This window comes from Rhinopithecus roxellana, chromosome 14, assembly GCF_007565055.1.
Source record: "Rhinopithecus roxellana isolate Shanxi Qingling chromosome 14, ASM756505v1, whole genome shotgun sequence".
Lineage (NCBI taxonomy): Eukaryota > Metazoa > Chordata > Mammalia > Primates > Cercopithecidae > Rhinopithecus > Rhinopithecus roxellana.
In genome coordinates, this window is record NC_044562.1 from 82,950,227 (window position 1) to 82,964,459 (window position 14,233).

The 14,233-nt window shown below is 34.7% G+C and overlaps 1 protein-coding gene across 3 annotated transcripts in view; it reads right to left on the reverse strand.

The window, feature by feature from the left end:
- Positions 1–559: 559 nt before the first annotated feature.
- SCN2A (sodium voltage-gated channel alpha subunit 2) overlaps positions 560–14,233 on the reverse strand; it is a 166,017-nt gene continuing 152,343 nt past the window's right edge. For all 3 annotated transcript variants that reach the window (XM_010365307.2, XM_030916179.1, XM_010365306.2), the window contains exons 24-27: positions 11,812–11,949; positions 11,344–11,448; positions 5,601–5,871; positions 560–3,979 (exon numbers count right to left, since the gene is read on the reverse strand). In XM_010365307.2, the coding sequence (XP_010363609.1) occupies positions 2,784–3,979; positions 5,601–5,871; positions 11,344–11,448; positions 11,812–11,949 (1,710 nt within the window). In that variant the 3' untranslated portion in view covers positions 560–2,783. The remainder of the gene's footprint in view (positions 3,980–5,600; positions 5,872–11,343; positions 11,449–11,811; positions 11,950–14,233) is intronic.

Sequence of the window (14,233 nt, forward strand, 5' to 3'; positions counted from 1 at the left end):
AGCTTTCTTAGAATTTTTGCAAAGAAAATTGTAAAAATAAATACGCAGATACTATGTGCACTTTACAGAGTGACAGCAAATTTTAGGGATCTAAGTCTAAGTGGTCGGTAGACTGTAATAAACAAGACATTTGGTGAATAGAAAAGAAACAAGGAGAATATCCTAAATGAAAAATACTGAAAACCCAAGGAAAGGATAGAAGGATATAAAGAAAAGTAGATCAAGAATATATAGGAAGAAATTGAAATGGAAAAGTGAAAAAAAGAACAATAGGTGGACAGGAAGGAGAAAAGATGCACAACTTAAAGTGTTAGTCAATGTTTTATTAATTTTTGTAACTTTCCACTACTCTACCTAATGCCATATCTAGGTTTTTGGCCAATATTAAAGTAGTTATCCAATACACTCTTCTTAATTAACTTCCATTCCATGAAAAAGTTGAAAGATGAATTATCATAATTAATGTGTGTTCTTTACATTTGTTTTTCAGATAGATTATTTTTACATGATAGAAATTTACCTTTAAATGGCATTTCAAAGATAGAAACAAAGACAACAATTAAATACAAAAACAAAAGCGAAACCTTTATTCTTTTGGCTTGATTGTAATGTGGTTTACCGTTCTTTATGGTAACAGCATTTTCCTGCATGCATTTCACCAACACACTACAAGTCAATAGCTTTAGTATAAAGAATCTACATTTATTGTTGCTTGTGAAACACAAAGTATTTTGCTGTAACTGGTAATATAACTTCACTACCTGGTTTTGTTGGGGGGGAAGAAAAGCTGGGATCCCATATTATATCTGATACAGTTCTAGTGCCATATGGGTCAATAAGATCTATCTGTGTAAACAAACATTGGAAAAGACTGATGATTACTGAATAAAAAGACTAGGTGGAAACATTGGATTCAAGCAATGCCAAGAATATCAGCTGATTTTTTTCTTTAAGCCTCTTTCAATGATAAGGCATTACTATTGAAAGCAAATAAACATTGAACTCAGTTTGAGATTTGTTTCACATTGAAATGTGTGCAAGTTTACAGTACTAATAAAAAAGCAGAAACCTACACTGCATCCTAGTCCTTGCTTCTTATTTTGTGAAGTGCTTCAATTTAAAAGTGCTAGGAACAGAAACTAAAAATAGTGACTGTGACATCCACCTGAAGATACTTTTAATTTCTCATTTTATGTACAAAAGGCTGAAAAATAAAATAAAATGAACTTTTTACAGTATTTATATTTCCTTAGAAAACTCTAACCATATATTTTAAACAGATTTAAGCAGCTTGCAATGTGTTTGTACAGTCGGGCTTTTCATCATAGAGTGTTCAATTAAGGTTGGAAGAATAAAAAGCAAGAAGCTCTTCCTTGTTTGCTGCAACCTATTGCTTAATGACATGAAGAATGAGGTCTTGGTAGAACAATTTGCTTCACTTTACCACTGACATATGGCTTCCCATATTAGACTTCTGAACAGTGGAAGGAATAAGATACAGCAGCATAGGCAAGATAAACATGCAGCAGTGACAGCTTCAAACTATAATGGAACCAATTACATCATATTACCTGTTGAAAGCTTGCAAACTATACTTACTGTGGTACATATTTGATGCAATAAGTAGTGTGCTTAAATCATCATTTTTGTTTGCTCAAACATGCACCACTGGGTAAAATTACTATTTACAAAGCAGACTTTTATTTTTTAAATTGACATATACTATGTCAACCTTACCAAGAGCAGAAGATGGCTAAACAATACTGCAGGATAAAGCAGAATCAACTTTATAAAGTGGTGGTGGGGATGTTTTTTGGTCAATTCAGGTTTCTTAGAAAGGACTGATAGGATAATTTTATTTTATGCCAAAGGACACTTATCAAAAATGTGATAGTCATGCTGCCGGGACTGTGAATGACAATGTAATGGTATGTGTACATCTGTGTGTGTGTGTATACATATATATGTATATACACGCACATATACATATATACATATATACATGTACATTTAATGGGTTATGTAAAAATAAAGCAACTCTTTAATGCTTGTGATTCTATGGAACATTTACAGGCACATTAATTTTTTTTCTGGATGAGACACCTTAAAAATACGAATAGCTATTTAAGCACCTCAAAAATCTAAAAACATCCTGAAACAAGAAGTAAAGTCTTTCCTTTTGTGATGTGATTTTTTTTTCATGTGTGAATGAGAATTGCAGCATGCCTCCATTTAAAATATATCCAGTTATACAATACAATAGAGAAATGTAGAATTCCCTCCCTTTAATCCCTCTCCCCAAACACAAACCCATTTACAAAAATAGTCACATATAATAGTAAACAACCTGTGAATTAAAAAGAAAAGTGATAAATTCACAGCACACGTTTTGTAAAAATATGGCAGGTGTGGCAGTTAAAACATAAACAGTGGTGACAATTACTATTATCAAGTGTCACATGTTGAATTTACATAAAAATTTAACTTCCCTCCCCCCTTTAAATTGGTTCCTATCGTCTGAGTAGCCATTATGCCTCTGCTCTTCAGCAGTGTCAGCTGGTTGTGAAAATAGAAACCTCCTGTCGATACTACTTCTCCAGTTTACTGAGTTCCAGTTTGCTGACCAGAGGTCTCTGTCTTGTTATAGGCACTGACCTTAAGTATACATTTGTAAAAACAGTCAGTTTGGCATAGACCTCCTGTGGGAGTCCTGTAGACACAAACACATCACCATCACAGGCTGTAAACAATTGATCACAAAATGGAATATTCTTGGTTTCTTTTTACTTTTTACTTTCCCTGATATCTTTCCCTTTGTCTTCCTTTTCTGATTTGTCTTTTTCAAATTTTTCTTTTTCTGGTTTGGTCACACTATCATACGAGGGTGGAGATGTGGTGGAAGGCGTCATATCGGTTTTCTCTGGAGTTGAATTCTCATTCAGTTTATCAATGAGAGTATCTTCTTTGATAGGTGTTCCGTCACATTCTTTGCCTTTGTCTTTCTTGTATATACTTGATACCTTTTTAACTTTTTGCTTCAAGAGGTAGCGTCTGTAAGCCCTCTGGATAATAATAGCCGACACCTCCTCTTGTTTGCGTTTCAACGTGGTCGTAATGGGCTCATAAGAGATTTTGGAGGGGTTTGATGCCATGAATCGCTCTTCCATCTGTATTCGAAGGGCATCCATCTCTCCACTCTCACCCAAAACACGCTTTGTAAAAGCAAATAAGATGTCGAGGCAGTGGATCCGGTCACCGCTGACCATGGGCAGATCCATGGCAATGAGCTGGACTTTGTTGGGTTTTGCTATGAGAAGAGGAGGATCCAGGGCGTCTGCAAAATCAGAGAGCTTGGCAAACTCTATAAACTGGGTCGCATCGGGATCAAACTTCTCCCAAACCTCATAGAACATCTCAAAGTCATCCTCACTCAGGGGCTCTGCACTTTCCTCAGTAGCAACACTGAAGTTCTCCAGGATGACTGCGATGTACATGTTCACCACAACCAGGAAGGATATGATGATGTAACTGACAAAAAAGAAAATCCCAACAGATGGGTTCCCACAATCTCCCTTAACTGAGCTTCCAGGGTGATCTTTTTCAGGGTCACAGTCTGGAGGTCCACTATTAAGAATAGGTGCTAGCAGTCCATCCCAACCAGCAGAGGTTGTAATTTGAAACAGGCAGATCATGCTGTTGCCAAAGGTCTCAAAGTTGAACATGTCATCGATCCCAACTTCCCTCTTAACATAGGCAAAGTTGGACATCCCAAAGATGGCGTAGATGAACATGACCAGGAAGAGCAGGAGGCCGATGTTAAACAATGCAGGGAGGGACATCATCAAAGCAAAGAGCAGCGTGCGGATCCCCTTTGCTCCTTTGATCAGACGTAGGATTCGGCCAATTCTGGCAAGACGGATCACTCGGAACAGGGTAGGGGACACAAAATACTTTTCTATCAGTTCAGCCAGAAACATTCCTGTAGAAAATCAACAAATAACAAAAATAATGTTATACTTAGTAGTAGCAAATGAAAATTTACATAATTACGTTAGTTTTACAAAATGTGAACAGGACAGTTAGGTACATGTATATATGCAAACAATCTGCAATATTTATTCAGCAAAATGAAACTGGTATGTTTTGTGTTATAACATTGACATCTTTATATTAAATGAAGGTAACAAGGGTCATTTTTCCTAGTTCAAGGAAAGCATCTATCAAAAAAATAACTCAACCCTGGAAGGTCTAAAGATATCATGAAGCATACAACGGCCAAGTACAGAAATTAATTTGTATGTCCAAAATACTAGTTCTAGTATTTGCATAAGAACTAAAGGCATATGATTTTGGATCAGGAATATGAGAGTTCTTAACTTTCAGAGATAGCTGTGATCCTGTTTTATTTGGGAGCAGGCAGTGTGATGTACAGAAGAAAACATAGGCTTTGGAGACAGACATACTTGGGACTGAATCTTGGCACTTGCTTTTATGCATCAGTAAATGGTGATAATATCAACTTTTTCTTGTGGTCACACTGACCATTTACTGAGTCTTTTCTTCATGCTGGGCACAATGCTAAGTGCATGTATATATATACATAATCTGATTTATTCCTCACAACAACATTTTACAGAAAAATTCCTTGCAAAACCAGGAATTGGAGAGCTGAGGTGACTTCTCTTAGGTCATTGAACAGGTGTGTAAATAGGGAAGCTACAGGACAGATATCAAATCTTGCCTCCTCATTCTACCTCATAGCACTTATGTGAGAATCAGATGCAATGGAACATTGTTACAATGTTCTATTCTACTAAAGAAAGTAGTTTAAAGAGTGCTATATGATTTTCCCCTCCATGTGAATGTTCTCTTTCCCCAAATAGGGAGAACCTTCTCTTAAATCTTCTTATATTTACTTCCAGTACCTCATTTAGTATCTTATACATAAACACTATATATATATCTTTCCAATAAGCCTTTTGCACTCCTAGCACTTAATATATGTGTGTATTCTAACATTAATGTATCCTTGATGATAACAAATCTGTTTTGGATTTTCAAACAAAATATCTGCTTCCAAAAAGAAATACTGCAAACTACAGAAAACTGTCTGCACCCAAAGATAACATGAAACTTATATATGTGTATTTATATATATAACTGCACATACACAATATTCCAATTATTTAAGGGGTCATATTTATCCATTATGTGACCACTTCAAATGATTTATGTATACATGTGTGTGGAATGATTGTTTATTCAAAGCAGCAACTGTCAATACCACAGGAGTATGACCAGGTACAAGAGCATTCTGCCAAAGTTGCAGTTATTGTCTTCCGACATGAGAATGAATGAGAATATATGAAAATATTAAATGAGAATAAATGAAAGCTGAAAATACAAATTCATTTCATTCCACTCATCATTTCAAGCACAGCATGCAATTAGAGAAATGGCAAACTAAAGAAATGGACTATTAGATTTTTATTTGGAAGTTTGGGATGAATGAGAAAGATTAGTGAAAAATACCTCTAAAGTTTTAAAACACACATTTTTACTACTATATTTCTTAATTGAATAAAAGCACCTCTTCTTACCTACAATGGAGAGAATGACCACCACAAAATCAAAAATATTCCATCCAATAGTGAAATAGTAGTAACGAAGAGAGATCAGTTTCAGCACACATTCTCCAGTGAACAGAACAATAAACACCAGATTAATCCAGTACAGAATGTTTGTCATTTCTTGACTCTGGTCATCGGTTTCCACCATCATGGTGACCATGTTAAGGCAGATGAGGATCATGATGCTGATATCAAAGACTTGTTTGGTTACAAAATCAAAGACCATTCCTTGGAATTTGTTCTGGAACAAATAATATGTAAAAGTTCCATTAGAAACTTTAAAAAACTCGAATTCAATTCTTCTGATTTTAAGAAAGCAACATAAAATTGTTGCTTTTATAAAAACACACCTTTAATTCTCACAACATTTTCCAAAAAAAAAAATTCCTTGCAAAACCAGTGATTGGAGAGCTGAGGTAACTTGCCTTAGGTCACAAAGCAGGTAAGTAGTGTAAATAGGTAAGCTCCAGGTTAGAACTCAAATCTTCTCTTTTTTTTTTTTTTTTTTTTTTTTTTTTTGAGATGGAGTCTCGTTCTGTCGCACAGGCTGGAATGCAGCGCAGTGGCGTGATCTTGGCTCACCGCAACCTCCGCCTCCTGGGTTCAAGTGATACTCCTGCCTCAGCCTCCTGAGTAGCTGGGATTACAGGTATGTCCCACCACGCCCAGCTACTTTTTGTAATTTTAGTAGAGATGGGATTTCACCATGTTGGTCAGGCTGGTCTCAAGCTCCTGACCTCATGATCTGCCCACCTCGCTCTCCCAAAGTGCTGGAATTACAGGCATGAGCCACCATGCCCGGTCTCAAATCTTATGTCTTAATGCTACCGCATAGCACTTATGTGAGGATCAATTGCAATGGAACATTTTACAATGTTCTATTCTATTAAAGAAAGTAGTGTATTTTATTTTTGTTTTATACTTGGAAGAAAATTTTGTATATTGTATATTCAGCTCTACTCAAATGTATTTGTTTTATTTATACTAACAATGATACTAGGTTTTATAAACTCACCTATTATGTTCTCAGTGCACAGAACACTATCATGTTATGATGGACAGTTAGTAAATATTTGTCATATAATAAAATTTTTTATCCCATGTGTTGGGAGGGTATTAATTTTACTTTAAATAACTAATAAATAAATACTTCTCTAAGTTTTCCTCTCTCTTTTTAAATTTTTCATCTGATTTCTGACTTCATATTCTCCCACTGAAGCTACAGTATCTTAAATTTCATTTTAAAGTTCAGCTGAGATGCCTTAAAAATTATTATTCAAGAGAAAGGCTTCAGTGGAAAAAAATAGTGAAATCTGACTAAGTTCTGTATTTTATTTAATGGTATTATACCAAAGTTAATTTCTTAGTTGTGAGAACTGATCTATGGTTGCATAAGATGTCAAATTAAGAGGACACTGTGTATATATTCATTAGAGTATGCATTATGGGTAACTCTTCTGTAAGAATAAAATTGTCTTTTAAAAAGTCACAATGGAAATATTCAACCTTTGCCCTAGTCTATTTGGGCCTAATTTCCAAGTACTAACTGCCTTATGTCTTGCTTATGAAATTAAGTCCCCAACCTGTAAAACAGTTCTGATCATTGGTTTCTGCATTGTTTCATTTTGCATGTATCTGCTTTGTTTCTCAGGTAATCTAGGGATCCGGTCTTGACTTACCCCTGTTGGGCTGCCTTACTTTACCTTCTCAACTAGAATGACTAATACTCTGCTACATACACACTTAATGGCTTGCTTTCCCAGATCCTGACATTTTAGTGGCCTGGATTCTACATCCTAGTGTTCTGCCCTCTTTCTATAGGGAGGCTTCCATTACTTCCACTGGCGATTTTTGGACATCAAACACTACTTGTTCTATTTTGTTTTGCTCTTTCCTCTGAATGCACATTTGGCCTGCTCAACTAGATTTCTATTACTGCAGCTGGATCTCTCCCCTCAGGGCCTCTTTCAACCTAATAAATATGTGTAGTTTTAGTTCAAACCCTTCCTTATTAATTCTTAATTTACTGTAGTTTACCTTTCCAAGTCTGGTACGTTCCCCTCACTTCCACCCTCTGATATTTCCTACCTACCACTCTTACAAGCTTGTGAAGGTTCTACTGTATCATTTTACATAGTTTATCTGTCTACTACTCTGTCTAAAACAGATGTCCCCCACCCCTTCTCTGTCTCATGAATTCTAACTCAGTTTTGAGTGTAAAGCACTTACTGCTCTCAGAAAACTGAGTTCTTTCATTGATCACAAAATGTACGGCATTGTATTGTAAATGGTTTGCTCTTATTCAAGTTTAGTTTTCTTTCTCTTCCACTTGTTTCGAGGCCCCTCAAAAGCAGAACAGTACCATTTTTCTCTCAGATATGCCTCCTAGAGTATAGTAAGTTAAAAATATATTAAAAGCAGAAATTTATTCTTAATTTTAATATCACCATGACCAATAAAAAGCTCCTTAGATTCCCTACTCATAGAGTTGTCCAATGGGACAGACACTCAATGTACAACTCAAATCCCAAGTCTCTGTGTTCTGTTCTCCCGTTTAAATCCTAGGGTGTCAAATATGTTGGAACAAGATGGGTAATTCTGAAGATCTTACTCACCAAAAATTTATGTTCTCTAACTTCATCTTGGCTCTTCACATTTAACAATTAGCAATCCTTTGTCCTTCATTTTCTCCAAAGATAATTCCAAACTTCTCATAAATTTCCACTCTCTTGCCCTCTATTTTTACTTTTTTTTTTTTTTGAGAACATTAAATTTAAACAGTTTAAATAAACTCCTCTATTTCCTTTTGCATTTCATATTATCTTAATTTCCACATTCTTTTCATATATTACTCCAAATTCATTAGAGGACTCAGCCCCTTTTTCTTTCTAAATCTACCCTAGACCACTATGTTCTTGTCCCACATCTTGTGCATTTTTATGCCATAATTATTCCCTCTCTCTTTGATCTTTTCCTCTCTAAAATTCGTTTTGCTTTGCTTTGAACCTAATCTCTGAATCTTAAGAAACCTTTATTTTGCTACTTCTTCTAAATATTCATCATTTATCTCCCTTCCTCCTTCCTCTCACTCTCTTACTCTGCCTTGATTGCCAAATTCTGCAAACTAGTATCTCCAGTTTTCTCACCACTCATGTCCCTTCTTCATTTCCTGCATGACACCAGTATTCATCTAGTTGTGCAAAGCAGAAATGCACCAGTCATTCTTGTTGGTTCCTTCTTTAGTTCCCATATTCAATTAATAGACAAACTTTTAAATTTCACTCTGGTGATAGCTCACAAATCCATCCACTTTTATTAATCTCCACATCACCATGGTTCAGGCTACCTACCATCTTTGAAATAGCTCCAAAACAAGTCTACAATGTATTCACACAGCCTGTGTGAAGCTGATTGAGTGATCAACACAAAGCCCAGACTGACTGGGTCCACTTTAATGGTTTCTTAGTGCTTTTAGGATGAAAACAATTCCTGAACATGGCCTCCAAGGCCCAGAAAAGTTTGGGCTTATCCTAACTTTATTCTCAATGTGTCCCAAATGAACCTTGACTTTCTGCACTCCAATCTCAGCAGTCCTCCTACATAAGGACCTTCACATATTCTTTCCCCTTCTGCAGGGCTCTTCTCATCCCACTCTGGCTATTGATGCTTTCTATTCTTTTTCCATCCTCAGCTAGTATATTATATTAATAAAGCCTTCCCTAAAGTTCCTTGATTAATTGGTACCCTCCCCGTAATCAGTTCTCACAGCTGAATGTATCCCTTTTTTCCTGGGATATTTCCATTTTTTGGCATGACTATTTGATTACTATCCGTTGCATTAACTAGACTCCAAACTGTTCAATATTTAAGTTCAAATGCTTGGCATACTACATAGTACATATTGTCAATGAAGAATATATGGATTTTACCATTACTTCCTAAGTTGCCAAATTATCACTGATAACATTCTAGCTGAATGTGTTGAACTTTATCCACATACCCCTACCACTACTCAGGTAAATCCATGTCATTTGATGGAACTAAACACAATCTCATTTCTTCATTGATTTATTTCTTCCTATATCTTGGTGAAATATGCAAGGTCTTCTGAGAATTTTGTTTTATTCTCTATTCTAATTATTTTTCAAAAATGAATCTGTGCTTCAGAGCTCAACTGAATTTTGTTCTGATAACTCTAAAATCCTTTCCTCAGTCTGGACATTTCTTAGGCTCTGACACTATTTTTCCCAATGCCTTCATATGACTTCAGTTTATGATAGTAGAACCAACAGTCTCACAAAACATTAACAGGTTTATGTTTTAGATTCTCTGTTATCTACATGTCCTCCCTCTTTTCCTGTGTTTCATAGGTGTTTCATCCCAATTGAGTCTTCTTATTGGCTAACTTCACTCCTGGAGTAGTTCCAGTCCTGTTGGTGTGACACAGATTATAGACTCATCTTCTTGTATGTAAGGGTTTATCTTCTTGTCTATGGCCCACGGTTATTTTGCCTCTAACATTGTTCCACACCAGTCTCTAGGTTAAACTCTCTAAAATCTTTCTTTTCACATTACTAGGCTGTTCTGTTAACTATATTGCATTTATGTTGCTTAATTAGCACAAATTTCTTCAGACTTGTATGGTAACCTTGACTCATTTAAGTTGGAAAACCAGGGTCTACTACTCACTAATTCAAATGCATCACTATTCTCCACTGATATATTTATCTATATGGCTATGAAGTATACATGTTCTCATATAGTAAATGTTCTCCGCATCTCTCTTTATTCATTCAAATTGTATTATTTCCTAAAGACTAGGCTCAAATTATACACCCTTTATGTTTGACCCAATATAGCTATCCATTTTCGTTGAGTTATTGGCCGGCTTACCAACTGAACACTTAATTATGGTCTGTTTTATATCGTCACCAATAAATTTATAGAGTCAAGATTTCTGAGAAACACTGAAGGGTTTTATACCATGTATATCTTGGGAAAGATGCTCTGAGACTTATATATCTGAGCTAGTCCTTCAGGAGTGATAGAAAAACTTAGCGATTCTCCTGGCAGCAACTCCCTGCAGCAGCCAAACTGAACGAACAGTATCACTGGCAAATATACACCTGGAAGAGCCCTAAAAAGCCCTAAAAAGAATGCTATCATCTCATTTAAGGGTGGGATAGTAGGAGAAAATATGAAGTTGGCCTTTTTTTGTTTAACCAGAAAAAAGCAAAACCTGTGGCCTGTTTCATTAATGATTCCATTCAATCTGCAGAGTTGAACAAAAACTGAACAAAAACAGAGTTGAACAAAGGCCAATCTGGGATGTACCAATTATTCTAATCCGTCTCCTCTGTACTCTGAGAACATTTACTATTTTCACATTATGTATGTATGTATTTTTTTTTAATGTTATTAGAGACTTCTTAATGACATCAGTTTGTATGATACTACTGGCACTTAAGTATAGCAAATTTTATTTCTGTGTATTTTATATGTTTACATATAAAATATGTTATGCCTTATATATTTTAAACATATTATATATGTAAAATACATTTATTCAAGCTATTTAGGCTAGCTAGTCACATTGTTAAGGTAAAAAACTTTGTGTTACAAACCCACAAAAATAACTAGTTTCTAGAAATTCTGGGTGTGAAAGGGTTAGGTAACATAGCTTTAACAGGCAATGAAAATATATTATTCTTACAGCAGGTCGAGGTATGGGTTTTTGTGGTTTCTTTGAACCCAGTTTTTTCATTGCATTGTAGTATTTCTTCTGTTCTTCTGTCATAAAAATGTCTTGACCTCCAAAGTAAAGAAATGAAAGCAAAACTTTTTAAAATTGTGTTCTTTGCTGGCTATAAAATCCACCTTAGTAATCATGTGAAAATTGGCTCCCACATTTCATTCTATTGTTGCTAATATCTGTATTTATGGAGATGCCTTTATTCAATACATAAATTATGCCATATTAGTCATATTTCTAGACTAAAAATATCAAAAATATGCTATCTGAATTATTAATTTCTTTAAAGCTTATCCATTATCAAATATCTCAAAATAATTTCTGAATTTTATATTCTTTTTTTGGTGATTGCATTTTGGAGGCTAAAGGAAACAGTATGAAATATTTAGTTCATATTTCAGAGCAAATATGAAGTTTTAATATACTTATCTTCTTTTTCTGTTGGTTGAAGTTGTCTATGATGACACCAATGAAAAGATTCAAGGTAAAGAATGAACCAAAAATAATAAAGATGACAAAATAAAGATACATGTACAGGTTGTCTTCATACTTGGGTTGCAATTCTACCTAAAAAACATGAAGAATTGTAACCATTATATCTAATACTTGTTTCATAAAAAGCACATCAGTAAGTTTTCAATTATTTAAGCATGTTTTAATCCCTGGAATGAAAAGAAACCAAACATTAAACAGATTTTATGAGCCTTCAAATCTCACATGCTTATTGAAGAGTTCTGCAAGACTATTCATTACCTGAGAAAATGAAATAACTCGTATAGAAGTCTGAAAGATTATAGACAATTTCATCCAATAAATGCCCAGATTATGAATGCACTTTCCTTTGTAAACAAAATACCCAACACAGCATGCAAATTAAAGATTTCCTCTTCTTACAAAAGAGATGTCAGCATCACATTATTCTTTGTCACAACTTTTAAGATTTACTTTCTGTGCCTCGGTTTTCTCATCTGTGAAATGAAAATAATCAAACCTAAACCTCATTGTGTGGTTGTAAAGATTAACTATATTAACATATAAATATGCTTAGAACAGTGGCAGCCAGTAGTAATTACTAAGTGTAAGGGTTTGGTATAATACATTTCTTTAGATAGGCAAGAATCATTGTATTATGTCTGCATGTAGGTATACAGGTTGATCTTTCCTTTCTGAAAATGAGTCTATTGCTTTATCCTATTCAGTAGCGACTGTTTCTGTAACAATGATACTATCTCTTGTCTAGCCCACTTTTGATTAGAAAAATGTGTGATAGTAGGTTTGAGCTTTAGCTGTAAGCTTTCACAGGTCTAATAGGACATTGTTCTAACCAACTCAGTTAACCAATCCCTGATGATGATAATAGATGCAAGTTATAACCCACTGTGTTATGAAATCAATTTAGAGGATTATGACCAGCATAATTTTTTTTCTAATGAAATAGAGCAAAATGGAAAATACCAGAAATACTGTAAAACTACTTATTCTTTGATGAGATTTTATTTGTGTATGTGAGTTTAGTTACCAGTGATGCAAAATTATATTTTTAAAATTCTTAAAAGACAATATACATATAGGAAAGTGCATAATATATAGATGCAAAATATAATACATTTTTATAAGTGAAATCCATAACCCAGGTCACTCCTACAACTTCAGAAACCCTTGGTGTATCCTTCTCAAACATAAACTCCATCATCCCTGCTAGAGGTAGTCATTATCCTGACTTTTATGGTAATTATGTCCTTGCTTTTTCTTTCCAGTTAACACCTCAGTATGCATTTTTGAACAATAAGCTTAGTTTTGTCAATTTTGAACTTTATGTAGGTAGAATTATAGTATCTGTCTAGTTTCTTTAACTCAATGTTATATTTTTAAGGCCCATCCATGTGGTTATATATAGCTGTATTCATTCATTTTCATCACTATACACTGTTCAATTATTTGCCTATTTCTACTATTTTTTATTTGCTCCCAGTTTTTTCAAGTGAAAAAAAATGTTATATTCATTTTTGTACATAGATTATCCTAAACATGTGCATAAGTTTCTTTAGGATACATTGTTCAAAATAGAATTGCAAGATTAAAAAATGTCTTTAACTGGCCGGGCGCGGTGGCTCAAGCCTGTAATCCCAGCACTTTGGGAGGCCGAGACGGGCGGATCACGAGGTCAGGAGATCGAGACCATCCTGGCTAACACGGTGAAACCCTGTCTCTACTAAAAACTACAAAAAAAAAAAAAAAAACTAGCCGGGCGAGGTAGCGGCGCCTGTAGTCCCAGCTACTCGAGCGAGACTCCGTCTCAAAAAAAAAAAAAAAAAAAAAAAAATGTCTTTAACTTTCTCAAATAATGTGATCATACCCAACTGTTTTTAAAGGATTATTCGTCTATTTTTTTTCCTATCAGCATTGTATGAACGTTCTTATTGCTGTTTATCCTTGGTAAAACTTGGTATTGTCAGACTTTTGAGTATCGCCAATCTGGTAGGTGTGTAGATAATGTTTTATTTTGGTTTAAAATTGCATTTCTCTGATGCAATTTACTAATTAAAGTAAGATCCAGCAACTTTTCATAAATGTAGTGCTCAATTGGCTTTCATTTTTGTAATATGCTTGAAATTCCAGGAGTTTTGCAGCAGAAAAGGTCTGCTAAGTTATTAAAGAAGAAACTGAAAATGTTTCATGCCATATAAGCTATTGATAAGGAAGGTGGAGAGAGCTTTGAATTAATTAATCAAAAAGGTAAGAAACTACTGTGGAAAGTGGGTATGAGCCATTATTTGTGGTTAGGGCTCAAAAACTTGTTTTACCATTTAATGCATTAAGCTTCTTTGCTTCAGTGCTAAAATAGAGCTAG